This window comes from Desarmillaria tabescens, assembly GCF_030435595.1.
Source record: "Desarmillaria tabescens strain CCBAS 213 chromosome Unknown EV420scaffold_5, whole genome shotgun sequence".
In the NCBI taxonomy this organism is placed as follows: domain Eukaryota; kingdom Fungi; phylum Basidiomycota; class Agaricomycetes; order Agaricales; family Physalacriaceae; genus Desarmillaria; species Desarmillaria tabescens.
In genome coordinates, this window is record NW_026848304.1 from 1,492,647 (window position 1) to 1,517,444 (window position 24,798).

A 24,798-nucleotide genomic window follows, 5' to 3' on the forward strand; every position below is an offset into this window, starting at 1 on the left:
TTAAGACAGACCTTCGCGGGGACCGAGTAATCTGCTTTTGAGCTCCTCACCTCGCGCTCTTCGGCTCTATCCTGCAAATAAGGTCCTACGCTGTTTGTGAAACCAAAACCAAGCTAGACCGCGTACAAGTCCAGCTATACACCAATGATCGTAGCCACATAAACTGTGACAAGATCGTCGCCCGACATCTCCGTCGATAAAGAAGGACCCCGAGTAAGTATTTTTCCTGTGCGTAGTATTGAGTTTTGGTGCAGCTAACGATCGATTTGCGTGTGAATTGCCTACTCCCTGAGAGTTATAACGACCCACCTATGACAAATTTCCAGTAAATTTCCAAGTATAGACTCAAGTTGGAGTATTACTGTTTATTATACTACACTTCGTCAAGTCCCGCACGCTAACTCGCAGCTTCGGACAGAGCGGGGCCAAAGATTGATACTCGTGCAAAGGCTCGCCGCTTCCCATTGACCCATACAGTACTCACCTTTCCTTTGGATGTCGCGTGAAGTACCTGGACTATCGCAATGATCCTTGTGACACGCACTGGATTGGCAAGTGATCGAAACGATGAACTCGTCCCGAAGATTATGATACCCTTCACCGCTGAATCTAATCATCACATGCAGCTCGAGACTGAGCCCCTTGGATACAAACGGGTGGAAACTATCCACGACAGACTGAATATCGGTCGTAATACGGGACATGATCTGGCCATTCTTCAACCGCTCAGGGATGTTGGACTCGCGCCTTTAGCTTTAGCTTCGAAGATGGACACATGTTCAAACGGGACGCGCATCTGAAACATGCTACTTAGTAAAGGTGCGAGAGCATCGTGCAAGTGGATTCGTGATGGCCCAAAATAGCTCAGAAAGATATACATGTTTTCCTCACCGCAAAGCGGACATGTAATGGAGAAACCGTGACGACGGGTCGTAATTGATGAATCTGTTAGGATATTCAAGACTTGGAGAGGTCCGGAAATATGAATTTCACGGGATCATCTGGTATCTATGCCAGTTGGATTTCTTGCTTCTCGGTGTTACTTGAGGAGTCTGTCAAATATGCGAACTCTGCGTAGATCAGAACACCCGGATAACTTAGCACAAGACCTCCTGTACGGAAGGATCAGAAGAATGAGATGCATGATTCATCTTTTCTTGTACTTGCCGTTAAAGAAGCACAAAGGTCGGCGAAATTTGTGGACCTGAGCGCTTCGGACGGACGGTGTACGGTCATCTGACAAGAACGGTCAAAACCCGTAAAATCGGTGTTTCGAAGGACACTATTCCTACAGTTGTAGTAGTGCATGAGTATCAAAGCCCCAGAATCCGCATTGTAGTTTAATGCCGCAAGTCGGACAGAAATTTGTGTTAGAGGCGCTTTCATCAGCCGGATGAGATACCATTATAAAAGATGACGTACTCAGAGATTTCAATTTCGTCTCTCTCAAAAGCTCTGCCCAAAGATGAAGAACCACGTGTGTGCTCTGAGTATCTTGCAGCAGTAATCTTAAAAGGCTGCAAGCTAAGGCCTTGGAGATTTGGAGCGCTCCGAAGCTCCGAAGTTGCCCACCGGCTCCCAGCCTGACCAACCTCGGGAGTGAGGCATTACTTATCCAGTATTTCAATGATTCAAGAGGACGAGGTTGCTTTCATGTAATGCCATAGAAACGACAAAGTTGAGGGTTCAGCGATTCACGGTGCCCTAAGGATGCCAGCCGAAGCCCAGTACAGTTTCCGAGCACATCGTAAGATTTCAAAGGATGCAGGGCTATGAACTCGAGGTGTCCTAAAGAGATATATGGTTGTCGTTGTCAAGCGCCACAGATCCAGAGAGCATGCAACTTTGGACGTTAGTGACGACTCCCTGCATGAACTAGGGCCCAGGCAGCCGAAGGATGGAACGATGTCCACCTTCCGTTCACTTACTTTACGGGACTTGCATTGCCTTGTCCTGCTGCCGACTTGAATACCAGAAAGCTGTGTTAAAGCTGTGTATCATGGTGGGCGCTCGTTGGAACCGGTACAGCCACCAAACACAGCCACCACCTGAAATCAGGCTACTTCCGCGAGCAACCACGCCAGTTCCATCAGCTTTCCACCTGTCCATTCCCTTCATCGATTCTTCTGTTAAATTATCTCTAGATCTTTTCCTTCGTCCACCATGTCCTTCGACAATATCCGCTCTCGTTACGAAGCCGCTGGCCAAGGTCACCTCTTCAAATTCTGGCCCAAGTTATCTCAAGAAGAGCAAGCATCACTTCTCGCTCAGCTCGAAAATCTCGACATCGAACGCGTTAATCGAATTTACAAGAAAGCCGTTAGCAGCGAGGCGGGAGCTGCCAATGGTAATGCCCAACCCGATGACATTGAACCGCTACCAAAGGGTGCATCGGACTCTGTTGGCAACGCAGCCAAGGACCTTGAGTGGCGAAGAATAGGTCTGGAGGCTATTTCGCGGGGACAAGTAGGTGTCCTCCTCATGGCTGGTGGCCAGGGGGACACGTTTGGGTAGCAGTGCGCCCAAGGGCTGCTACGATATCGGCCTTCCCTCACACAAATCCCTCTTCCAATACCAAGCCGAACGTATTGCCAGGCTGCAGATCGTTGCGGAGACAGAATTCGAGAAACCAGCTGGAAGCGTTGTAATTCCTTGGTATGTCATGACCAGCGGACCTACACGTCGGGACACCGAAGCCTTCTTCACCCAACATTCGCATTTCGGTCTCAAACCGCAGAATGTCATCTTCTTCGAGCAGGGTGAGCTCTATGAAAAACCGCTTTGTTCATAAATAAAAGCTCATCATATGCACAGGTACATTACCTTGTCTCACCATGGAAGGCAAAGTCCTACTTGACAGTACTTCTCACGTCGCTGTCGCCCCAGACGGCAACGGTGGTCTCTATGCGGCTACACGAGCCCCGCTATCACCTGCAGACAAATCACATACGGTCCTCTCAGATCTCTCTAAGCGCAAAGTGCTCTATGTACATGCGTACTGCGTTGACAACTGTCTTGTCAGGGTTGCCGATCCCGTCTTCCTCGGCTATAGCATCGCAAAGCAAGCTGATTGCGCAGCTAAAGTCGTTCCAAAAACCCAGCCTACCGAATCTGTTGGAGTAGTCGCCTACCGCGGCAACAAGCCCGGTGTTGTCGAGTATTCTGAGATCTCGAAGGAACAGGCAGAAAGAAGGGACGAGAACGGCGAACTCGCCTTCCGTGCCGGTAACATCGCAAATCATTTCTACACCACCCAGTACCTCAATTCAGTGGAGACGTTTGAGGAGGAACTAGCATTCCACATCGCGCGCAAGAAGATTCCTCACGTCGACATAGAGACTGGTGAGATCGTCAAGCCCTCCAAGGTCAACGGCATGAAACTAGAAATGTTTGTTTTCGACGTTTTCCCATACACGGAACGTTTCACGGTATTGGAGGTTGAGCGCAAAGAAGACTTCAGCCCGCTGAAGAATGCCCCCCTAACAGGTTCCGATGACCCCAAGACCAGTCGTCGTGACTTGCTTTCCCAACACAGGCGCTTCTTGGAGAAGGCAGGTGCTACGGTGCAAAATGGCGTGGAGATTGAGATTTCACCCTTAGTCAGTTATGCAGGTGAAGGCCTCGAAACTGTTAAGGGAAAGACTTTCACGAGATCGGGCATTGTTGAAGGAGTTGAAGAGTTGGACGCGTTAGTATAATATACCCCCCATTCTTTTATCTGGACTTGGATAGGACTTCCGCATGGACCTTATACTTTGCATTTGCAGTCATAATGTATCTTAGTTGTGTCAACTAGGCACATGTTCATCTGGCAACTTCTTCTGCGTCGCGTTAGGTACCGTTCGCGGGACTCTCTTCTCAAGCTCTTCTCGTAGGGAGGCGAATAGTCGCTGTGTTCGTTCAGCGTTGGGCTTTTCGTTCCGGATCTGAATCAGTGTCACGACGCAGAGAGATACGTGAAGTAGATATGCTAACCTCTTTGCAGCACTGTATTAGCTTGTCGATGAGCATTGCCTGACCATTCTGTGCTTCCTCCAAATCCTTTCGGAGCTGATGCATCTGTGTACGGGTGAAGAAGAACTATAATCGAACCCAAGTGACAGTCAAAAGTCCACGCAGACAAACTCATACCTCCTCGTCCAGTTTATCCCTGCGACCTTTTTCCCCTTCTGCTAGCTGCTTTTGCTCCGCGGCTCGTGCTCGTGAAAGAAGCACCTCCAGCTCTTTTGACCGTATAACACACTCGAAATGCCGTTCCCGTAGCTCGTATTGTCGGAGTACTTCCTTTAGTCGTTCTCGTACACTAGTCATATATGAATAAATTGCCAGTTCAGCCAACTAAAGACGGAAACATACACTCCATCAAATATTTCTTCCAACGTCCGTTTAGCTCTAAGAAGTGGGTTAGAGTGCGGTTAGATTGAGAGTTAGTTGATTTACTCCTGTGGGTCATCTGTCCAGTTCTTCTTCAGTTTTTGTCGTTGTGGTTCCACGATTTCGTCCTTGAAGGTGATCATTGTACTTTCACGTGTGCTCAAGTCAAGGCTACTCACCAAGTCATCCGAAATGCCCTCCGTCAAGTCCATCAACTCCACAGCGAGAATCTCATCTCCATCTTCCATTCCTGCCTCCTCCGGTGTTTGGTCAGCCTCGACAGTCCGTCCGTTGTGTGTGAAAATGAACTGCATCATCGAACCAGATGTCGATGAACCCGACGAGAATGTACTAGCTGCATCCGTCTTCACAGACCCATTGATAGGCTCACCTACCCTTGCCATCTTTCTTCCCTCCGTTTTTCTCCATACGGTCGGTCCACGCGTTGAACAGCTTCGTTAACTTCGTTTTGCGAGATATCTTAAAGAATAGCTCGGCACGATACCGACATACTACTTTGACGACGATATCGGGCATTTCTCGGTATTTAACGTCCTGTATTTTTGCCTTGTCGGCGCGTTTTGAAACGTCATTCCGCATCTGGAGCAGCTAAGGCCGAGGTTTGGCTTGGAATTGAAGATGATAGAGAACTCCACGTACCTCATCCTGAGCGTCCTCCACAGACTGTGCCAACCGTTTTCCATCTTCCTGCAGTCTATAAGCAAGACTGGATGTTTCAACGTAGCACATCACTTACCCGTAGTCGTTTGTTATCCTAGACAATGGAATCAATACATGTAGAAGTTGGTGGAAATGTATGGCAGACCTTCTGCAGCTCCCTGGCTAAATTTTCCATCTTCGTCTTGGTCTGGTTAGCCTTGGTTAGCTGACTCTTCGCTATTCGTGAAAGTTAGGCGAACATCAGAACGAAGAGTTGTTACCGCACGAACCGGCATCCTTGTCCTTGGTGAGTTTCTGTTTCTCCTTGGCATGATCTCGTTCCAGCCGTTTAAGCTCTGCAAACTGGAAACCACATAAGCGGATGCAGCTATGAAGACGTTCTTGCAGTACCAGTTCAATGTATTTTGCATGAATGACATTTTCCTCTAGTCCTTTCACCGATTTCTGGGCTTCTTCGGCTTTGGAAAGGGGAAAAATGAGTGGTACACCATGGAGAGTGAGTTTTGGCACGCACCAAATCTTCGTTCTTCTTCCTCTTCCAATACTTCCTCCTCCTCCAAAGCAGCTATTCTGTTCTTCAAGCTCTCATACATGACGGCAGGATCCACTGGGGCATCATTTTTCTTCTTCCCTTTGTTATTTGATGAAGGTGGATGCTGGTGGTGATGGTGATGGGTGCCGTTGACCGCCGGAGGATGGCTGGGAGGCGGTGGACCCGTACGGGCAGCATTTGGAGGCGCTGGAGGAGCAGAAGCCGGTGCAGGAGCTGGAGGAGCAGGACCGGCAGGTGGCGGTTTGGCCATTCTGGTCGACGCGTTTTGAGCACTGGATTGTGATGCACCGTTCATGATGATGCCTTGAAAAAACGATTTCAAGGATCTAAAGTGAACAGTGAAGGGCAGACAGAGAGGCAGAGTGAATCCAAGGAAGGTTCAAAAGTCGCGTAGTGGCAAGCGTTGGTCTGTTGTCGAGCCGAAATCTTGCTTTATCCCTCTTTGTCCACGGTCGTCGTTACGGCCCGTCAACGATTCGTCCTTTCAACTAAGAAAACAAATATCGTTGCGTCGGTTGGCTGCAGAGAATTTTACCGTCGTGATCCTTGACAAGAGATTTTTTTCTCGTTTAGTCATGTAAACAAACTTGTGTCAAAATTCCGATAACATTGTAAACAAATCTTGCAGCGGTAAGAATGGGTATCCCATGACGTCGACCTTTTAACTTGACCAAAACTATCATGGTGTGTTTCTCAGCCTCTTCATACTTGCTAGACTTGACTCGGTATCGTTCATGACAGTCATCGCCTCCACCCTGTCAGGCTCAAGGTCAAACACATCGTATTCCTCTGACCCTCATGCTCACCACCGGAACAGCATGCGAACTTCAAATCTGTTTGAATAAACATACTTACAAGCCAGAAAACTGCCAACGGCATCTTCGTCAACTTTACATGTGTTGTCTGAAACTATATGAGGAAACAAACGATATGGGAGAGTCCACCGCCTGTCCCCTTCCTCGTGTCGTGAAGAGATGGATCAAGGATCACCCAGAATAGTAGGCTGGGATGCATGTTTGACGCCAATACAATAGAGACACAATTACACAAGTAGTCCTCCAGCTCCCGCACTAAACCGTCGTGACTGTTTCCAGGCTCTTTAAATAAGCGACGCGAATAGGGTGGTTTTCAGTTTCCGGGCCACGGTTAAGAGCGGTCCACTTGGGAACATCCTGTCGGCCCCGTCAGAATTGGTTACAGGTAAGCCCTCAACTGCCTCTACTTACTTTGAACAGCCGTACAGTTCTCACGTTGTCGTCGGTGTCTAAGTGAAGCGGTGATATATCCCAGCAGGCAGAGCGATGAGGTCTCCTGCGGTCAGCGCTAAGCGAATCCAGGAATCCGTCGCGGCTTCTGTAAAGTACACAAAGCTCCTAAGAACAGAATTCATGGCTTCAAAGATAGGACCGACCACGGATGTCAAAGTAGCCACTTCCGGCAAGAAGGTAACGAAGTTCGTCGTCTTCATGCATATGTCTGCGTAATACAATGAGTTTTCATTACCATGCAGGGTACAAGCTACCCACTCTTCGTAGAAGGCCTTAATCTTGGCATCATATTGCTAGGACAGATCAAGTGAGATGACAGAGCTGCCCGGTAATGAACAAAGCCTACGTCGCCCAAACCCTCCTTAGAGATGCTGATAACATCATGGTTCTTGTAATCCCCTTCCTTTGCCACAGTTGCAATCTTTTCTTCATAACCATCCACAGGAATGTTCATATACAAAAGATCCAAAGATTTCAGAGCGTCTAAAGACACCGGACGAGCAGAATCATGGGGAAGACGTTGGTCGCCAGGGAGATTGTCAAAGTAATACGCGCGCATTGTGGGGATGAAAGCAAATGAAAGTTGGATGGGAGCGTAAAGGCTATATATACTATCCGTTGATCAGCAGATGTCAGATGTATCTGTAGCGCAGTGGCAGCCGAGGTTAGCCGTCGAGAATCTAGTGGGCGCTTCAGGCAAGTTGTGCAAAGATGGGTAGACTCGTGATCGTATATTCCACCAATAGCAAACCAATAGCACAGGTTTGATCTGTAACGGAAACCAACTGCCTGAGAGTCCGAGCGCACGACAAGGTATTGTTTATCTGGTAGCGCGAAAAGTCATACGCACTTTAAAGAATCAACATGACAGCGCATTCCAATCATGCCCAGTATGTAGGATCTGTCCACGCGCAGAGGTACGCGATAAATTATTGGAAAATGGATCCTCGGAACGGAATGACAGGACTGCCGAAATACCACGTGACTGAACGTGTTATTGTGGTTTGTTGTCTAACAAGAGCACACTCGTTAGACCAGATCGTACACTATTGCACGGATTCACGCGTCTTTACGTGCCTTACCAGTGCAACCATTTCCCGTCAAGCAAGTCAGAATGCGTAGAAGTACGTGTTTATTGTGTCCTTCATGCAGTGTTCTGACAGGAAGCTCTAGGTCTATCACCAAAGTCTTCTCCAAATCGCAAGCGACAGCGTTTATCTTCTCCTGAATTTGACGAAGAACTGAACCTCAGTCAGGATGATATTGAGGCGCTTGACAGAATAGAGACATCTTATTCTCAGAAGGCTCAATCTTTCGACGAGGACGAGACAGACAAGTACGGGTCAAGCAATGCCGTGCATGAAGTGAGTGTCCAATCATGCCTGCCAGAACGATGTTCATCCATGTACAGGATGTGTCGCGAAATCCGTTTGATGCGCGAAGCTCACAACAACAAGATCCCTCGACCTCAGCTATCTTCCCTGCATTTGGGTTCACATCTGCTGCAGCTATAGCCTCTACCTCGACTACAGACATGGATCTCTTCCCCCCCTCTCAGTCATCTTCTTCACCTAATTCTCCAGTACAAGAGAAAGACTTTTCTTCTTGGTTCGCTCCGGGACTTCCCAGCGGAACGAGTAGTTTTCAAACAGCAGGCCTTATATCTGCCACATCTTTGTTCAGTTCAGCAAACGCCTCCGGTTTTTCAACGGCATCTAAAGGAATTATAGCACCTTCTTTGGCAGCCCTTGAAAAGGCGCGTCAAAAGATGAAAGAGTGGCAGGAAGATGACACTGATGGACCTCCCGCTGAGGGATCGACACAACCGGACGCCATGAATCTATTTCGCACTGCTTCATCTGTAGTACCGTTCACCCCGCCTGCGCGTCCGGCGTTGAGAAATGTTCAGAACACGCCCGATACACCTGGTACACCTAGTCCCGCCCCATTCGCCCGACCACTTTCGAAAGAGCCTACAAACCCCTCCTTGGAGAGCCTCAAAGTGAAACAACAGGGGTTTAAATCGCCGCTTATTAAGCCTTCTCCTCTCAAACAGTCATACTCACCACTTGCGAACCTGCAAAATGACCCTCAGAGTAGTATACCTCGTGCTCACCATCCTCTCGCATCCTCTCCCCTTTCCACGAATCTCAGCACACCGAAATCCACAGTGCTATCTACCGGATTCTCTACACCCAAATCTAAACCGCGAACCACCCCTGCAAAATTTGTGACGCCTTTCAAACCTGGCATGAGACCCGGAGAACCTGGTCATGAGACATTATTGCAGCAGACGAGGGAGGCAGACAAGAAGCTTGTGGTATCCCCATCACCCAATTTGAAATCTGGTACCGTTCAGACGAAGACTCAGACTTCTCCAACTTCGAAGACGAAAACATATCAATTCTTCGATCTAAGTAAGGATTCTGTTCCTCAAACTGGACTTAGGCTCATCCGTTCCCATAGCAAAACCTCCCAACCGCAAGACACTGGCTTCTTCTGGTCTCGTGCCTCAGCGTTTTACTGCTAAAGAGCTTGAGTTTCCCGGAATGTATGTGGATATATAGCTCAAGCTTCAGGTGCTAATTTGTTCTACAGGTCATTATCTGAACTTGAACAGATTCACCCGCGCATAACGGCCTACTATTCCTTCTACAGGCAGGTACCTTCAACGCAATATGATGATCCGCCACCCTTTGACACAGTTCATCCTGATGCTGTTATGGATCCGCTGGCAACCTTCAAATACCTCAAGGAAGCGGGGTGCTCTCTTGTTACAAAGCCTTGGATTGATAACCATTGGGGTCTTATCCTCTGGAAGCTTGCTGGTATGACTTGCCTCGAACCGGAGAAGGAGTGGGATGAAAAGGAAAGACGATGGTGTTGGGAAGAAGTGTATCGACAAATGCTGTATCGGTAAGCTATTTACCTTGACGATTTCGGAGTGCTGAGTACTTACCCGTTCTCTCTAGATATGAACGCGAGATTAATCAAGGAGTTCGACCGCCATTGCGACTTATTGCGACTCAGGACGCGCCATCTACGTCTCCCATGGTTCTATGCGTGAGCGAAATCAAGTGGATGGAGAACAGGCTCTTGGAGAATGGCGAGATGTATCACGGCTGTCCAGAACTTGAGCTCACCGATGGGTGGTATAAGATTCGAGCGCAGGTCGATGCCCCACTCACGAGAGCCATTCAGAAGGGAACTCTGGCAATCGGCAGGAAGATTGCAATCGTGGGCGCTAGAGTAAGTTCCATTCCGTAATTGGCGCCCATCTCTTTTTGACGTCCTGGAATAGCTGGACTCAGAGCGGAAAGACCCTCAAGAGATACTTGAGGCTTACAACTCCATCAAGTTGATACTGACCGGAAATTCGACACATCTAGCTCCATGGCACGCAAAACTTGGCTTTCAAAGAGAATTACCAGTAGCTACAATGCATAGCTTGACTCGTGATGGGGGCATAGTGGCCGCCATGGATTTACTTGTTGTAAAGGTAGTTATCGATACCTCTAGTGGCACCACTTTACTGAAAAAAATTCGCCTCTAGGTTTATCCTATCGCATACTTCGAGTTTATTCACACCGATAAGGGACGAATAAATAACGGCCCTCTGAACGAGAAGGAAGAAATGACGCTTCGCGATGAATGGCAGGTAGGTGCTGTTGCGTTCTTGATTTCCTGTTTTCCCTCTCAACTAATTCCCGTGATGACAGCGAAGGAGAGAATTCGAGGAATCGAAGCTACGCCAAGACTTCGACAAGAATACGCGGCGATATCACGGTTACGCAGATAGGCTAGAGCGCAAAGCAGGCAGTCATTTCCGACCGGGAGAAGACGGACCACCAGATCATATCGATGACTTGTACGATAAACTTGAAGAACCCGAAGAGGCCGGAAAGGTCATCTCGGCGATATCACCTGCAGACGCGGGCTGGCTAGCCCGGCGCATCCGGCAACAGCTTGAGAAAAACCAGGAGAACCTTATGGATGAGATCGGAAAAGAACTAGCGGTGAGTTATCATCATTTCGTCATTGGAAAGCAATTTGCTGAAACCGCGCCGCCAGGACATTTGTCCTACTAGGGATGTCCGTAGTTTCAGGGTCATTGTCGTAAAAGATGCACGAACGCAGCGGCGACCTGGAAATCGTATGGCTCAATTAACGGTGTGGGATGTCCTGAACGTTTCCCTTTCGGAAGGCAGGCCTGCTGGCTCCTTCGAGCTTGGCGAGCGCTGCCTTGTTACACACCTGCAGCCTACCCAGGTTTCAGCTTGGATGGACTGTGCTCCGGGAGCCGAGATATACATGTGCACAACGCGCAACACCCGTTGGAGGAAGCTGCGAAGTTAATTTTACACCTTTCATATGCTAACATTCTGACATCATCTGCTTCATGCTCCATTTTATTTCACTGCGGGCCGTATACTAATACTTACGGAGGAATAACTTAACTGTTTAACTTTGCCTAACCGCGGTGACTGATGGGACCTTGAGAAGATATCATATGCAGAATAAGGATACACTAATATGAATGCTGTATAGATGTATCACACTGCCAACCCATACGTTCTAAAGGCCTTGTGGTAGTCGCCAATGTCATCCTGTCCCATACAGACAATGGTCGGTTTTGCCCCGGACTGGAGCCCGAATATCGTCGAGGCCACGCGACGAACTTCTTGGGGTGTTATAAGATCTATTTTCTTCACCATTTCCGATACCGGGACTTTTCGACCCTGAACCAGTATCTGAGGTTAAGATTTGATATGTCAGAACAGTCACAGAAGGACATAAATGAAGAAAGCGTCACACCTGTCTGCCTAAATCCTCTACCTGGATAGCCTGGCTCTCCAAGGACATCATTAAGCTTGACTTGAGTTGGTTCTTCGCGCGCGACAGTTCTTGCTCGGGGATCGGAGTGTAGAGGAGTAAACTCAGTTGATGTATAAGGTGAGGGAGTATTTGAGTTGGAGTATTACCTCCACGCGCCTTGGAGTCAAAGGAAGCGAAGAGGCCGAACAATGAAGAGTCGCTGTAGATATGGTGGAAAGAAGCACAATGGTCTACTTGGGGGAAGTGGTTCAAAATGCTGGTGTATAACCGCGAGTACATGCCCTTTCCGGGACCGCCTGATGGAGCAAAGGTGGTACTTAGCAATCATTGAGAATGCCTAGCATCAAGCCGTACCTGCTGAAAAGCTTCCACCTCCGCCGAGAAGTACTTGCATGGTGGCTACGGTATAGACATCGTCATGATGAATACCCACACCCTCATATGCGACATATAGGTGGTCAAATTCGGACGTTTCATTTGGGATGAAAAGATGACCGCCGGTGTAGTCTGAGTCAGGATTTAATCGTCCAGGAGCATCATTATGGGTGGCGGGGAAGAGATAGGACGCAGCCCGCGTCAAAGTTTTGGTAACAGAAGGCGCAGAGGAAGACAACAGATTTGTCGGCGCCTGCTGTTGAGGGGTGTTTGGTCGGTAGGTTAATGATGGGCCGGGGGCGGGCAAGGATTTTAGTGACGAAAAGTACTTGTCTGTAAGTTCGACAAGCTGCTCATGGGGCATGCCAGCACCAGCGACGACCATACGCTCTGGCCGGTACCAGTGGGCCATCGCCCGCCGCAGTGTCGGTCCGTCTATGGCCTCTATACGATGCTCGGGACACAGAAGGGATTTGCCAAGACCTTTGTGGTTGTATGCTACGCCGTGAAGGATTTCGGGAAGTATCATTTCAGGTTTCGCTGAGAGTTCACGGATCTCGTAACGAGCAGCATCCCGCTGTGCCTCCAGTTCCTCAGGAAGGAATTCAGGATTCAGGACGGTGTCCGCGATGAGCTCTGCAGCCAGTGGCGTCCCCTGGTGAAAATGCGAGGACTGGTACATGATGGCCTCTCGGGATGACGAGCATAATATCTGGCCCCCGAGTGAATGCACCGCTGCCGACATCTCCTCGTCCGACCGAGACCGCGATGACTGGGACGGTCAGCGAGAGAAAAGTGAAAAAGAGAAGCAAGACACACCTTGAATGCCATCCTGTCCAAGAAATGGGTGCTCCCCAGAATATCGTCTGTCTCGTAGCGGGAGCCAGCATCAACATAGAGGCCAACGGAAGAAAAATAAGCAGGGGTTGACTCGGTAGCGACACGGATTCTGTTGGGAAGGGTGGTTATCTGTACGGAAGGAGGCGCAGGCGCAGTTGTCGCGAGTGACCGTATTTGAGTTTGACGAACATTGTGGGTGCGACGGACGAGTGAGTAGCAAGCTTTGCGCATGAGTTTGAAAAGAGAAGGGCAGGATGACGTCAGCGATCGCCGACGAACTTGGATTTCCTGTTCTGGCTTATCGCAGGCAAAACCGCTAATCCACTCTCAAATTCCCGAAACGACCTTCTACGCCGCGACATGCTAGGCTGCATCTTTCTTCTTGTCTTCTGAATTCCTTCTTTGCATGCGATTTTCCCATCAAGGAAGTTAAAATAGCACCAGTTGATCTGTTTTCCAATTTGTGTAGCGATTACGGGCTAGCTCATTCGGCTTCCACATCATACTCTCTGTCGCCCGTCACATCAATCCATATGCTTGTCTCCTATAGTGCCTTTGTCTCCGAACCAGTATCTTCCGGCTGCCGGTCTGTAAACATGCTCGTAATTTGTCACAAGCGGTCACATTGGAACATCTATCGCGTCCCGCTGCGGCACATATATACTGCAATGGGCCTTCCTGGACTCGTCTCTTTCACCTGCAAAGGGCCCCCTCCATTCCATTCCTATACCCCCATCATGGCCTCCGTCAACAGCGTCGTAAACTTTGAGGGCTTCTATGGACCTGCGACCGCTACTTTAGACTGGTGTGAAGTACGTCTCCACTGTTGATCCCGGCGTTGGACCATACTCATTCACCCCACACTAGGCCAACTACCAGTTCTCGTTCTATGTCGCAGAACTGGTTAATACATTCTCTAACCTCTACTCTATCGGACTAGCCGTGTACGGTGTACTCAACATTATACGTCAATCCCTTCCGCCGGTCTACACTATTGGATTTATTGTGTGTCATTCCATTATAGATGTCAATTATCGTCTGATCCTGGGAGTAGGGCTTTGCTACCGTCGGCCTCGGGAGTTTCGCTTTCCATGCGACGCTGTTGTTTCATTGGCAACTCGCCGACGAACTGCCTATGGTCTATGTCGCATCGTTGGGCTGCTGGGTTTTATACGACCGCTCGCCGGGCTTCAGCTTCGTCGATTCTCGCGCCTTGATTACTCTTTTCATGACCATCGCGTTTGACGCGCTATTCACCTGGAGCTAGTGCGTACATCAATAAAATATTTTATACTCTTCGGCTGCTCCTGTTTTATTCACCATCATTTTCCAGCATCATCAATCGGAATCCTGTCTACCATCAAGTTGTGTTCGGGACTATTGCATCAACCATCGGCGTTCGAATTGCTTACCTTCTGAACTGGTCTGAGGAACGATTCCGTATTCCAGACGACAAGAAGGCAGAAATTAGTAACGTCTTTGGTACTGGAGCTGGACTATTCATTTTTGGATTTTTCATCTGGAACCTAGACAACATATTCTGCGATCCTTTGACAGCCTGGAAAACAGCAGTTGGCTGGCCGTTGGCTTTCCTGTTCGAAGGTGAGCATTGTATACAACTTCTCACTAGTTATTCGCATCTCTAATATGACCTGGTAGGACATGCGTGGTGGCACATCTTCACGGTAAGAAATTTTCTCGCTCTCGCATCAGTTCGCATCATTCATGCGGCGTAACAGGGAACAGGCACCTACTTTATGGTAGTTGGTGTTACATGTAAGCAGAATTTCTCTCTGGGCCGAACTCCTTGCTGACTATGCTGTAGATATGTGAGCGTTCCGTACAAATCGCTGTGCCTTGTCTCACCGTGGCATTGCAGTTCGCTTTGCATGAAGGACGATCACCGCAGCTATACGATGCAACATCCTTACGGATTTCCTATAGTAAAATATGCATATCACAAAGCACCATAATCTTTGCGAGATCTCGGGTCCGAGGATAGTTTCTCATAATTGTTGTAGAGATGTCAGGGCCAAGGGGACAATTATTTATTGACATTACTTTTACTGATGAGCGGGGGTGTTTATAGATCAGGGCGCTATTACGAGTGTGAATTAAGACACGCAGCGGATAATAGATTTACCTACTTACCTGGTTTACTATGGGACCGGTTCGCTAACTTTCCATCTGAGGAAACCAGCGACATCCACTGATTGCAATTTGTTTTCCCCGCGCCAGTTCACGAGATAGTCTTTGACTAATGCTCCTTGGCCCGCCATGAAGCCCTGTTCGTACAAGCTCATTTCATCGTTTCCCGTAATAGACACGGGATTGAATCCGACAATTTGCTGAGCGAGGGCATGCGACAGCTGTCCCGCCTTGTCTGACAATGGCGAGTTCTCTGTTGTTGGCTCAAGGAGCTTCCCAACGGATTGAGCGCGAATGTCTAGCAAAGATAACCCGACTATCTGGCCTTGGAAGGGGACATTGGAGTTGTGGGTATACCAACCAAGTCGGACGGCGCGGTCCGGCTGGGGAGCCCATGATATCGCTGCGGCGCGTCGTATAAATATGTTCTCGCCAATGGTCGCAATTATATTCTGAATAGTTGATTTAACGGTCATGGCTCCGTCCCCGTACTGAGCCTGTAAAAGCTCAGGTACGTCAAGGTGTTCGAAGGACGGATCCTCGGAATGTGACAAGGCAGGTATCCGGGCAACGACAGACGAAAGAGCCACTGCAAGCTGAGAGAACTGGTCGGTTCTGGCGACAAAATCAGACTCGCAGTTGACTTCGACCAGCCCTGCCCTGATACGTCCGTCGCGTTCTTTTTGGTGGTGTTTGGGATCAAAGCCATGTCCATATCCTCCATCTACAACGGTAAGGCTGATGACACCTTGATTTGCCGCTCTGCCCTCGACTTTGGCTGCTTTCGCAGCACCTGACACCACTAGTTCCGCTTCCAGCCACTTCTTCGCGCCCTCCAAGTCTCCATTAGATTCCTGCAGTGCTAATCGCGCTTTTGAGAGAGGTGCATTGGTGAGTTTTCGCAGTTCTGCAATTAGCTGAATGTTTGTTTTCTTTCCTGGCTCTGGGGTAGAGTAGAATCGCCGGAAACAAGGTGTGAAGGCAGATCGCGTCGCTCTGTGGTAGCAAGAAAAGGACATGGTGTCACGGTGTCACACATGTCACTTCGGGTCTTCGCCGCAATTTTCTGAAATTAAAATTTCCAAGTCTCTCGTCCTCCAACGTCTCATGGACGCTTTCAAGACGCCGAGTTTTGTACCTCAGGACCTCTTGCTCATCCAGAGCTTGCTTGGTACCTACCTCTAGCTCTTCCAAAAATTCGCCTCCCGCTGGCACAGTCAGCACCAATCGACTCTTCTGATGAGGACATTAGTCAGTTCGAGTAGCGAATACGCGAGTGAAGATGAGATTGAGGACTGTTCTTATCGTCAAAGAAGACGATGAAGAAATGGATATGGAGAATGGAAGCAAAAACGGACGCGCCGGTGAAACAGGACCGCGCTCCATCACCGTAAGTCTCTTCATGTCAAATCAGCCTATTTTCATATCTATGCCAGTATAGTACCCAAAGACTCCGAATCTGACGCCGACTCGGAATCAGATGACTCTAGCTCCTCTGAAGAGGGCGAACCACAGATGCGACTTCGGAAGGAAATTGACGACGATGAAGGAGAATCAGGATTGCCCACTGAATCTCAGTCCTACTTCGCCAGTCAGCACGAAGTCCTCGATTCCAATATTTCTGTCCCAGAAATTGCAGAAGTTGACCCTGAGGAGCCCATTGAGATGCTTGGCGAGATAGTGAACATTATGGACCAAGCGGTAATCATCAGGGGCCTTCCTTCTAGTCATATCAACCATGTTCTCGACTCTGAAACCTTGCTGGTTTTTGACGATCGCAAGGTATTAGGCTATGTACGTGCTTTTTTTGCATTCCATTACAATTGCGTTCTGATTCTTGTCAGATTTACGAAACTTTCGGTCCCACTGCCCAGCCTCTTTATCAGGTCAAATTCGATTCTACATTCCCTTTAGACACCGACAAGATCAGACTAGCACGTCAAGTATTCCACGTCCCTGGAAGAAGCCGCTTCGTGGCCGTAGATTCGATACGAATAAAAGGAAGCGACGCTAGCAATATATATGACGAAGAACCAGCAGCATACGAACTGGAATTCTCAGACGACGAAGCAGAGGCCGCACATAAGAGGAACTTGAAAAATGGGTCGGTGACCACTCTGTTGTACATTTGATTTAGCGTCCTTATCGCCATGCTCTGCAGACGCCGAAGCCGCGCGGGTTCCGTTGCCTCCACTTCATCGAGATTCAGCACCCCAACGCGTATGCAGGACCAAGATATGATGACTGACGCGTTTGGCAGCAATAGCGCCTATGATGACCACAGCCCATATGATCTAGACTATTCTGCCTCTGCTCCAACACGTCCACCACCAATGCCATACGATGAAGATCCGTACGCTGATATCTCCCTCGTGCCATCTTCTCAGGGCAGTTTTAATTGTCAGAGTGATACTCCATCGGAGTCGGCCCCCAGTACCAGCACAGGGCGTAGACCACCCCATCGAGATCGTCGTGGCCGTGGACAAGGAAGGGGTCGGCAGCAACAGAATCGCGTCGAAAGACCTGAGTATGATGCTATCACGCAAGTCCCTTCCCATCATGGATTTCAATACAATCCCGCCGAGTTCCACACGTATCAGCAGACCGCGATGGTTCAGCCTCATATCAACCCCCGTTTTGCAGCTGCATTTGGAATGGCTGGCATGACATACCCGCACGGGCAGAATCCCTATGTGACTCCAGACCAATACTGGAGTCAAGGATGGGGAACTGGAGGAGGATATGGGCCGGGGTCGTCGTAGTTCTGTGCAGTCATGAGGGACTAATTAATTATATGCCTCGTATCTCTTTTGTGCAACAACCGGTTGATCCCAGACCTGCGACCCTGAGAACTTGTCAAGCGTTCAACATATCTCTCCCATGTGGAGAAACTTCATCATGCATATGGTGCCTACTCATGTGCTTCCAATTCGAAGGCAGGCTCCGAGCAGAATGGCCTTGGAATAGTTCCGCGCGCTCGACGAAATACTTAATTTAAAGGCTGAGCCATCAATCTTAGTTCTTGTGCGACCACCGTCGTCCTCATAATGTCCACTGATATCGACCACGTCGCCAATGCATCGCTCGCCCACCGTGCAACGTATTCGAGCTCGGAAAACGAGAAGGCGGGGTTGCATGCTGCTGAACATGAAGATGCAATCATCGAGCTCATGGATGACCATGATGTGTAGGTCGACCGTCTTTCCAAGGCGTCCAATGTATACTGAGTACACTTCCCAGGTCTACGCCCTTCCCCCTTGATCCCGATGCACCAGAAGAGACACACCAGCTTACTGTCCGGTGAGTAACAAGCCAAAAAACAGGTGCTTAGCAAGAGGACTCATGACTCACCTAGTGCTGTCTTCGTTGGTTGCGTCCTAGGCGCCATCGGTAACCATCCCCGCTGTCGCCATCTGACGTGATTGTATTCATATGTCTTCTAACATCTATCTCGGACTGAAGACCGGCTTTACGTTTGGTCCTCAACTGTTTGGGGTAAGAGGCCCCGTCTTATCTATCCTATCCTGTTGCTCAGTATTTCTAGGCCATCTTTGGGTTCGCCATCTTGAAACCTATTTCGAAAGCTCTACCAGAATCTGGCATCCTTGGATGGCTCTTCGGCGGCCCGTTCGGTCCCAAGGAGAACTGTACTGTTCAGAGGTAATCTCTTTTGCTTATCGAGTGGTCTTCGTACTGAGATAGACTCCTCGGAAGTGCCGCTACTGGTACGTTTATTGCGCCGCACTTCGCTTGTAGCTACTGACTCTATGATAGCCGCCGGTGGTCTCGGTATCTTGTTTGTTAGCGCTGTTCCGGCTATGTACAGACTTCATTTATTTTCTGAGTTCCCGCAAGACGACATAGGCAAATTGATCGCGCTGACTTGTACCGCAGGCTTCTTTGGTGTCTTTTTCGTCATTCCTCTAAGGAGGTATTACATTATTCACCAGAAGCTCACCTTCCCGACACCTGCTGCTACGGTACGTACACTTCGGCTGAATCTCCGGTCACATATTTGACAATTTTTTGAACAGGCATATACAATTCGGTCTTTGCATTTTGGAAAGAAGGGCGAGGAAGTTGCCAAGAAGAAATCTTGGTCGCTCCTGATTTCCTTTGCTATAACCTTTGTGTTCAAGGTCATGACCGGTTACGCGCCTGGTGTTGTGAGCATAATACCTGATATTGGTGTTACGTGAAGTTGACCATATTCCTCCAGATTTACGATTGGCATATCGGCTGGTCGCTTTCTCGAATTGGATATACCAGCATCATTGGATTGGAAAACTACGGCTGGATCATTGAATGTAGGTTTTCTCGTGTATACCTTGTTAGCCCGTTTTGACACTTATGCAAGTCACTCCTGCGTTCTTTGGTGCCGGCATGCTGAGTGGTCTGAATGCTAGTTGGAGTTTCTGTACGTGAATATTAATGGGTCGGCACATTGCAGTGATTGAGCTAATTAATACCTTCACAGTGGGTGGAGCCGTTCTGGCTTGGGGAATTAGTGAGTGAAGAAGTCATATCTGTAACTGATTGACTGATAGCAAGTGTCAAGTCGCGCCTTCTCTCGTTTCTACTGGCCGTGCCGTGGGTGTTCAAAGTTATCCGGACGAATTTCCAGAAATATGGTCATATACCGCGATGTCCTTCGACGATGCTAGCAGATACGTCAACTCGCCTTCTCCACGGTATTGGCTGCTTTGGCCAGGTTTGTTTCTACATCCAGCTCAAGACTCTGTACTTATTTGCATTTCCCTAGGCGTATTAATGATGCTGGTGTACTCTTTTGCAGACGTCGTGATGAGCTTGGTCCCGATTTTTGCAAGTAAGATTTCATAACTTGAATCATGGCACGTAATCCTGACCGTTGATCAGAAATGAGAAAGACTGGGGTCTCTATCAGTTTCAACGGACTCTTCACACGGCGGACCGAGATTAGCGAAGATGACGAGGACCAAACACCTCTGGAGCACAGAATTCCACTTTCATGGTGGACCACCGGTCTCTTTTTGAGTACTGTTATGTCTTGTGCGATTCTAGCCACGATGTTCCACATGAACGTGGGAGAGGCGATCTTGGCACTTATTCTAGGATTTATCTTCTCATTCATTGGTGTCCAATCTTCCGGAGCGACTGACATCAACCCAGTATCGACCGTTGCCAAGGTTTGTGAATTCCCTGGTCCGAGTAATTACAACTCATCTGACTGAACACATACCAGGCATCCCAACTTATCTTCGGTGGTATCGGAAAGGGCTCTGGCTTGGAACTGAAACCTGCAGAGACACTCAACCTTGCAGCTGGTGTCGTCTCCGCAGGCTCTGCGGCTCAAGCCTCCGACATGACCGGTGACCTGAAGACTGGCTACCTTCTTGGTGCAAAGCCTCGAAACCAGTTCATTGCCCAACTCTGTGGTTCCGTTGTTGCCATATTTTTGACCTCTGGTTTGTTCATCCTCTTCACTAAAGCTACACCCTGTATCCTTTATCCCGATGAAAACGGCGGTAAGTGCTTTGTTTTCATTCTATGTCAAATCTTCAACGATCATACAAGGTACCTGTACATATGGCGCCCCCTCTGTCTCCGCCTGGGCTGCGGTTGCCCTTGCTGTTGCCTCCCCGAATTTGCGTGAGTCCGACTCTCGTCTCTAGAGGCGAAATCTGACATTGCACCTCAGCCATTCCTCCTTCATCCGGATATACAGCTATCGCACTGAGCATCTTCAGTGTGATTTCAGTTGTCGTTAAGGTGTGTTAATCCAACATGGATACCATTGATTACTCATGGGTCACACAACAGCATCTATGGATTCCGAAGAAATATTGGATATATGTTCCCAACTGGGTAAAATATTCTTAAGCTCCTCAATAACATCAAACTTAGAAGTGAATCGACAGAACGCCGTCGGTCTTGCTTTTGTCACTCCTCAAGTGTACTACCCCATTGCCATGTATGCGTACTCACATCCGCATTGGATACGCTCGTCTCACATTCAACGCACAGGGCCGTCGGATCCGTGTTCAACTACTACTGGCAGAAGCGCAATCCCGCGGGGTATGACATGTACATGTTTGTACGTATCACTACCCTTCCTACACCCTTATATATAAGTTAACCCGCTTCTCTAGGCTATTTCTGTAAGACTTTCCTTGTCTTCCTATTCTCGTCTTAGCATTGTAACACAATTTCCCTAGGCTGGACTTCTTGCTGGAGAAGGCCTCGGTGGCGTATTCCAGGCATTATTGGCGGTTATTGGCGTTGACGGTGGCAGTAAGTAAATCGCCAGAATTCCCTTTAGCTTGTCTAATAGAGTCTAAAGGCGGCTATGGAACTATCATCGGCTGTCCCGCATTCGAATTCTGCGGCTAATGGTACTACGATATTCCTTCTCCCAGTCCTCGGGTTGTAATGCTATCATGAATTGCTCTCATATAATGTCAATATCATATTCGTTTCGTACATCATTTCGGAGGTCAGTCGTCTGCATCTCATCTCACCATTATACGGCAAGGTATCATCAGGCCCGCCAGACGCAAGGACACTGATAACTGCACTATGAAAAATATTTCTCGCTACCCTTTTTGGGATGATCACGGTATTTTTGACATACCACGCTCAACTCATGTGGACTCCTCTTCGTCCATAAGGCTACTAGGGTCATCCATTGGCGAACAACGTGCGTTATCTTCGATGCAAGGCATGCTTCCAATCACATCACTTTCTTCTATATAGACCATGTGCTTGATGCATATATAACACCTCGTATCGAAGGACAGTTCTCTGGTCATCTCCAGTTACCTAGTATCGGTATCAGTCCTCCAAGTAACAAGATATGCGCAGCTCTGTTGCATTTTCCGTTGTTCTTTTCGGGTTCCCAGCTGCCAAATCCTTATTGAGCCCAGCGCACAATACAACCCTGCTGAACAGAGCATCTTCGTTGAGCTCTGGATGTGGAACTTCTGGCGCCGAGTCCTGCTCATCCTCTTCCACCGGTCAAGACCTATGTTGCTTTGAGTCTCCCGGGGTAAGAAACCCAGCTCTTTCTAAAGTGAATTGCCTTCCTAAAGTCCTTGTAGGGTCTTCTGGTTCAGCCTCAGGTATGGCCTCTCTGACTTTTTCAGTAACCCATCTACTACCGAGGACTGAATCCTTATTATGAAGTTTTGGGACTCCGATCCGTCGACCGGGCCAAGTGATAGCTGGACCATTCACGGTCAGTACACGAAAGTCTCGATATATTCCTAAGAAATACTTACTCACTTTCGAATGGGGTTCAGGACTTTGGCCGGATCAGTGAGTGTCGAAGTCCTTGGGACAAACGGTCGTATTAATACCCACCAGTTGTGACTCCACCTTTGACCAGAGCTGCGATTCCTCGCGAGCGTATACGGGCATTGCTTCGGTATTTCAACTCATTCATTGCATTTGGGGAAGCTGATGTCCGTGTTAGTTGTTGACCAGTAATGGTGCTAGCGACACGCTGTCGTACATGCAAACTGTACGTCATTTATACGTTATCTGGGATGACCTGTTAATGCTGAACTCTAGTACTGGGTTGATATTAATGGTGATAATGAAGAGTTTTGGGAGGTAAGGATATACATGCTACGCGTCGTCCCATCCATTTACGCGTTCTCAAAGCACGAATGGAGCAAGCATGGGACATGTATGAGGTAAACTTTCTTTTCTTAAGCGCCCAAGAATTCCTGAGGGAACAATTATAGTACTCTCGAACTCGACTGTTTCTCGAGTATCACCAAAGGACAAGAGGTAGAACTTAAAGTATCATCAAGTTCGTTCAACTTAAACTCACCTATGTACCTTCAGGCTGTTGCTTACTTTCAATCGGCCGTGGCATTGTTCAAGGTCGGTCTTTTCGCAGAACCATGCGTCATTACTGATTATTTTGTGGACAGTCGCTCCCCACTTACGAATGGCTCGCTAATCAAGGAATTACGCCATCAAGTAGCACCACATACTCACTTTCCAAAGTGATAGCGGCTCTGACAGAGGAATCCGGTGTGAGCAGCAAAAAATTCCGAAATAAAAACACTCGTTGACCACAGGTATTTTCGTAGGGCTACACACCCGCCTTGGACTGTGACGGGAGTAACTTGAGCCAGATCTACTGGTATTTTCATTTGAAAGGTTCCGTCGTCGATGGCACATTCGTTCCCATCTGTATGTGGAACAACAGTCTCGTTTCCATTCGCTTATGACGCGATTTAGCTGCACCGGAAGCAGGGTCTTGTGGATCAACGGTCAAGTACCCGCCCAAGTCAGGCTCTAGTACGCCAACGTCTACTGTAAGCGGCCATTCAGGACGGGGGGGCCTTTACTAACCATGCTCTTAGACCACTTCAGTACGTAAAATATAGTAAAACTCACATAGCATCTCATTGTCGACGTTGAACCATGTATATAGTCCTCCCCCACTGGTGTATGTTGCCCGCGTCTTATTCCCGCTGCACTTTATTCAAAAGATTCTTTGATTAGACATCTGGAGGAACACTTCCTGCCAAGGCAACCATCGTGGCATTACAATCGGGATCACAGGTAGGAGGACTACTCTCTTTAGGAACGTGGTCCACGCAGACCTTGGCGACCTTCACGACGACTGGAGATGCCGATAGCTTCACTATGACCTCGTCGAAAGGCAACTGTGGTGTTAGCAGTGGTGCATTCACATGTGGCAGCGGGGTGTCTCTATCGACCTTCTCAACGGTAGGTGATTAAGTTGCTGGCCGTGACAAATGTATGACAGATTTAGGTCCTCTCCAACGGCGAGCTCCTCCTGTCATACAATGGCACGACCACCTTCAGCAGCGACGGGTCTCCGAGTGGAACGACAGTAGTAAGTTTGACGAATGACTCTGACGTCCGGGTACGATCTGACTGATATGCTTTGCAGTATACAATATATGTTGGCTCAAGCCACGATGAGGTTTATAGTCTGTCGATCTTTGAGAAGTGATTATCGCGTAGTTACTGGATTTGTAGTGCTACTGTTGCAGTTACTGTGAAGACTAGGGTCTGTAGGAATTCGTAAATCACTGCATCGATTAACCTTTGGGTGTGACGCTCACCATGCCACCGCCCTCAGACCATCCGTCACTGCATCTCACTGTCCTCCCCAATGATTTTTTTGTCGTGCAGCTCAAGCACCACGAAGGCGATGGTGATGTTTTGATCAACTTGACCAGTCAACCAGAGAGATTCTTCTCGTTGACTCGGACAACTGAAGAGGTGTCGGTCGTCGGGGAAATACATAAAGACCTCTCTCAGAGGTATCATGATCATTCTGGATGGCGTTGTATCAGAATTGCAGGCCCTATGAAATTCAGTGAGTCGACTCGTTGAGCTATAGGTAGCCATGCCCACCTTCGCCTTCCAAGACTTGACAGGCATATTAGCCAGTTTTACCCTGCCTCTGCAGAAGGCTCAAGTCCCAGTGTTTGCTGTGTCCACCTGGTATGTCCGTTTTTGCTATCGCCAGGGAATGTTACCAACTGCGTTGACAACGAGGAATACCGACTACGTGCTTGTACCCAAAGATAAGCTGGAGATGGCGGTGGGGGCACTGAAGGAAGACGGCTGGACGTTCATTTCGTAGTACAGTAATGATAGATTGAGCAAAAGAGTGCCAGGCCTCGTCGAGGTAGATGACAGAAAATGATGCAGCACCATTTTGAGCGAGGACCTGTCCATGGGCGCGACAGA

At 48.6% G+C, this 24,798-nt stretch overlaps 12 protein-coding genes across 12 annotated transcripts; 8 read left to right on the forward strand and 4 right to left on the reverse strand.

Annotated features, from left to right (window-relative positions):
* Positions 1–2,163: 2,163 nt before the first annotated feature.
* On the forward strand, positions 2,164–3,834 carry EV420DRAFT_1719992 (UDP-N-acetylglucosamine diphosphorylase; the record flags this gene model as incomplete). Its single annotated transcript, XM_060479744.1, has 3 exons — positions 2,164–2,466; positions 2,528–2,759; positions 2,815–3,834. The coding sequence occupies 3 exons, from the start codon at positions 2,164–2,166 to the stop codon at positions 3,696–3,698; spliced, it is 1,419 nt and encodes a 472-aa protein (XP_060336582.1). The 3' UTR covers positions 3,699–3,834.
* On the reverse strand, positions 3,744–5,858 carry EV420DRAFT_1719998 (uncharacterized protein; the record flags this gene model as incomplete). The annotated part of the gene is made up of 13 exons (XM_060479745.1): positions 3,744–3,926; positions 3,976–4,080; positions 4,132–4,303; positions 4,357–4,392; positions 4,441–4,502; positions 4,554–4,729; positions 4,770–4,983; positions 5,035–5,082; positions 5,132–5,149; positions 5,201–5,271; positions 5,325–5,397; positions 5,446–5,513; positions 5,570–5,858. 13 exons carry the CDS (start codon positions 5,856–5,858, stop codon positions 3,789–3,791), a joined length of 1,470 nt encoding a protein of 489 aa, XP_060336583.1. The 3' UTR covers positions 3,744–3,788.
* Positions 5,859–6,236: 378 nt separating this feature from the next.
* Positions 6,237–7,793, reverse strand: EV420DRAFT_1514829 (RmlC-like cupin domain-containing protein). Its single transcript, XM_060471853.1, has 7 exons — positions 7,223–7,793; positions 7,135–7,169; positions 7,020–7,084; positions 6,835–6,872; positions 6,426–6,780; positions 6,350–6,377; positions 6,237–6,292 (listed from the first exon to the last, which is right to left on the reverse strand). The coding sequence occupies exons 1-5, from the start codon at positions 7,433–7,435 to the stop codon at positions 6,679–6,681; spliced, it is 453 nt and encodes a 150-aa protein (XP_060336584.1). The 5' UTR covers positions 7,436–7,793; the 3' UTR covers positions 6,237–6,292; positions 6,350–6,377; positions 6,426–6,678.
* On the forward strand, positions 6,407–6,607 carry EV420DRAFT_1262921 (uncharacterized protein; the record flags this gene model as incomplete). The annotated part of the gene is made up of 1 exon (XM_060467141.1): positions 6,407–6,607. The coding sequence occupies one exon, from the start codon at positions 6,407–6,409 to the stop codon at positions 6,605–6,607; it is 201 nt and encodes a 66-aa protein (XP_060336585.1).
* A 2,436-nt stretch (positions 7,794–10,229) lies between the features above and the next one.
* EV420DRAFT_966293 (uncharacterized protein) lies at positions 10,230–11,644 on the forward strand. The gene is made up of 5 exons (XM_060484179.1): positions 10,230–10,375; positions 10,430–10,534; positions 10,596–10,892; positions 10,948–11,029; positions 11,081–11,644. The coding sequence occupies exons 1-5, from the start codon at positions 10,316–10,318 to the stop codon at positions 11,230–11,232; spliced, it is 696 nt and encodes a 231-aa protein (XP_060336586.1). The 5' UTR covers positions 10,230–10,315; the 3' UTR covers positions 11,233–11,644.
* Positions 11,331–13,192, reverse strand: EV420DRAFT_965946 (Metalloenzyme, LuxS/M16 peptidase-like protein). Its single transcript, XM_060484178.1, has 4 exons — positions 12,907–13,192; positions 12,067–12,859; positions 11,692–12,008; positions 11,331–11,627 (listed from the first exon to the last, which is right to left on the reverse strand). The coding sequence occupies exons 1-4, from the start codon at positions 13,156–13,158 to the stop codon at positions 11,430–11,432; spliced, it is 1,560 nt and encodes a 519-aa protein (XP_060336587.1). The 5' UTR covers positions 13,159–13,192; the 3' UTR covers positions 11,331–11,429.
* Positions 13,175–15,290, forward strand: EV420DRAFT_1514847 (ceramidase-domain-containing protein). Its single transcript, XM_060471854.1, has 8 exons — positions 13,175–13,739; positions 13,795–13,932; positions 13,982–14,193; positions 14,261–14,409; positions 14,458–14,529; positions 14,587–14,612; positions 14,667–14,707; positions 14,807–15,290. The coding sequence occupies exons 1-8, from the start codon at positions 13,461–13,463 to the stop codon at positions 14,898–14,900; spliced, it is 1,011 nt and encodes a 336-aa protein (XP_060336588.1). The 5' UTR covers positions 13,175–13,460; the 3' UTR covers positions 14,901–15,290.
* EV420DRAFT_1262419 (elongation factor TS-domain-containing protein) lies at positions 15,087–16,094 on the reverse strand (the record flags this gene model as incomplete). The annotated part of the gene is made up of 1 exon (XM_060467119.1): positions 15,087–16,094. The coding sequence occupies one exon, from the start codon at positions 16,092–16,094 to the stop codon at positions 15,087–15,089; it is 1,008 nt and encodes a 335-aa protein (XP_060336589.1).
* A 16-nt stretch (positions 16,095–16,110) lies between these two features.
* Positions 16,111–18,118, forward strand: EV420DRAFT_965169 (Gar1/Naf1 RNA binding region-domain-containing protein). The gene is made up of 4 exons (XM_060484175.1): positions 16,111–16,465; positions 16,517–16,869; positions 16,920–17,179; positions 17,237–18,118. The coding sequence occupies exons 2-4, from the start codon at positions 16,591–16,593 to the stop codon at positions 17,835–17,837; spliced, it is 1,140 nt and encodes a 379-aa protein (XP_060336590.1). The 5' UTR covers positions 16,111–16,465; positions 16,517–16,590; the 3' UTR covers positions 17,838–18,118.
* Positions 18,119–18,122: 4 nt separating this feature from the next.
* EV420DRAFT_1637667 (oligopeptide transporter) lies at positions 18,123–21,447 on the forward strand (the record flags this gene model as incomplete). The annotated part of the gene is made up of 23 exons (XM_060476740.1): positions 18,123–18,262; positions 18,316–18,375; positions 18,431–18,465; positions 18,538–18,563; positions 18,620–18,735; positions 18,790–18,800; positions 18,850–19,055; positions 19,110–19,241; positions 19,295–19,382; positions 19,433–19,492; positions 19,553–19,582; positions 19,634–19,786; positions 19,838–19,903; positions 19,954–20,243; positions 20,300–20,582; positions 20,632–20,706; positions 20,756–20,826; positions 20,878–20,922; positions 20,976–21,028; positions 21,082–21,151; positions 21,207–21,215; positions 21,273–21,348; positions 21,398–21,447. 23 exons carry the CDS (start codon positions 18,123–18,125, stop codon positions 21,445–21,447), a joined length of 2,145 nt encoding a protein of 714 aa, XP_060336591.1.
* A 233-nt stretch (positions 21,448–21,680) lies between these two features.
* EV420DRAFT_965270 (ribonuclease T2) lies at positions 21,681–24,348 on the forward strand. Its single transcript, XM_060484177.1, has 19 exons — positions 21,681–21,754; positions 21,811–22,102; positions 22,155–22,175; positions 22,240–22,291; positions 22,356–22,371; positions 22,420–22,480; positions 22,529–22,576; positions 22,627–22,668; positions 22,720–22,751; positions 22,803–22,848; positions 22,906–22,944; positions 22,995–23,099; positions 23,157–23,259; positions 23,308–23,384; positions 23,433–23,441; positions 23,504–23,518; positions 23,575–23,802; positions 23,849–23,932; positions 23,990–24,348. Exons 2-19 carry the CDS (start codon positions 21,911–21,913, stop codon positions 24,050–24,052), a joined length of 1,233 nt encoding a protein of 410 aa, XP_060336592.1. The 5' UTR covers positions 21,681–21,754; positions 21,811–21,910; the 3' UTR covers positions 24,053–24,348.
* Positions 24,166–24,691, forward strand: EV420DRAFT_1637669 (uncharacterized protein; the record flags this gene model as incomplete). The annotated part of the gene is made up of 2 exons (XM_060476741.1): positions 24,166–24,421; positions 24,474–24,691. The coding sequence occupies 2 exons, from the start codon at positions 24,166–24,168 to the stop codon at positions 24,689–24,691; spliced, it is 474 nt and encodes a 157-aa protein (XP_060336593.1).
* Between the last annotated feature and the right edge of the window lie 107 nt (positions 24,692–24,798).

Excerpts from the sequence above, each read along its gene's own strand:
- EV420DRAFT_1514829 (XM_060471853.1), bottom strand. The coding sequence starts at position 7,435 with ATGCGCGCGTATTACTTTGACAATCTCCCTGGCGACCAACGTCTTCCC. Across the intron at positions 7,170-7,222 it reads CTAAGGAGGGTTTGGGCGAC|CAATATGATGCCAAGATTAA; the intron begins GTAGGCTTTGTT and ends GATCTGTCCTAG. Across the intron at positions 6,781-6,834 it reads GAACTGTACGGCTGTTCAAA|GATGTTCCCAAGTGGACCGC; the intron begins GTAAGTAGAGGC and ends CGGGGCCGACAG.
- EV420DRAFT_966293 (XM_060484179.1), top strand. The coding sequence starts at position 10,316 with ATGCATAGCTTGACTCGTGATGGGGGCATAGTGGCCGCCATGGATTTA. Across the intron at positions 10,376-10,429 it reads TGGATTTACTTGTTGTAAAG|GTTTATCCTATCGCATACTT; the intron begins GTAGTTATCGAT and ends ATTCGCCTCTAG. Across the intron at positions 10,893-10,947 it reads AGATCGGAAAAGAACTAGCG|GACATTTGTCCTACTAGGGA; the intron begins GTGAGTTATCAT and ends CCGCGCCGCCAG.
- EV420DRAFT_965946 (XM_060484178.1), bottom strand. The coding sequence starts at position 13,158 with ATGCGCAAAGCTTGCTACTCACTCGTCCGTCGCACCCACAATGTTCGT. Across the intron at positions 12,009-12,066 it reads AGGTGGAAGCTTTTCAGCAG|GCGGTCCCGGAAAGGGCATG; the intron begins GTACGGCTTGAT and ends TTGCTCCATCAG. Across the intron at positions 11,628-11,691 it reads TAGAGGATTTAGGCAGACAG|ATACTGGTTCAGGGTCGAAA; the intron begins GTGTGACGCTTT and ends TCTTAACCTCAG.
- EV420DRAFT_1514847 (XM_060471854.1), top strand. The coding sequence starts at position 13,461 with ATGCTTGTCTCCTATAGTGCCTTTGTCTCCGAACCAGTATCTTCCGGC. Across the intron at positions 13,933-13,981 it reads TCTACACTATTGGATTTATT|GGCTTTGCTACCGTCGGCCT; the intron begins GTGTGTCATTCC and ends TCCTGGGAGTAG. Across the intron at positions 14,708-14,806 it reads GTAGTTGGTGTTACATGTAA|TTCGCTTTGCATGAAGGACG; the intron begins GCAGAATTTCTC and ends GTGGCATTGCAG.
- EV420DRAFT_965169 (XM_060484175.1), top strand. The coding sequence starts at position 16,591 with ATGCGACTTCGGAAGGAAATTGACGACGATGAAGGAGAATCAGGATTG. Across the intron at positions 16,870-16,919 it reads ATCGCAAGGTATTAGGCTAT|ATTTACGAAACTTTCGGTCC; the intron begins GTACGTGCTTTT and ends GATTCTTGTCAG. Across the intron at positions 17,180-17,236 it reads AAGAGGAACTTGAAAAATGG|ACGCCGAAGCCGCGCGGGTT; the intron begins GTCGGTGACCAC and ends CATGCTCTGCAG.
- EV420DRAFT_965270 (XM_060484177.1), top strand. The coding sequence starts at position 21,911 with ATGCGCAGCTCTGTTGCATTTTCCGTTGTTCTTTTCGGGTTCCCAGCT. Across the intron at positions 22,669-22,719 it reads ATAATGAAGAGTTTTGGGAG|CACGAATGGAGCAAGCATGG; the intron begins GTAAGGATATAC and ends GCGTTCTCAAAG. Across the intron at positions 23,933-23,989 it reads CTCCGAGTGGAACGACAGTA|TATACAATATATGTTGGCTC; the intron begins GTAAGTTTGACG and ends TATGCTTTGCAG.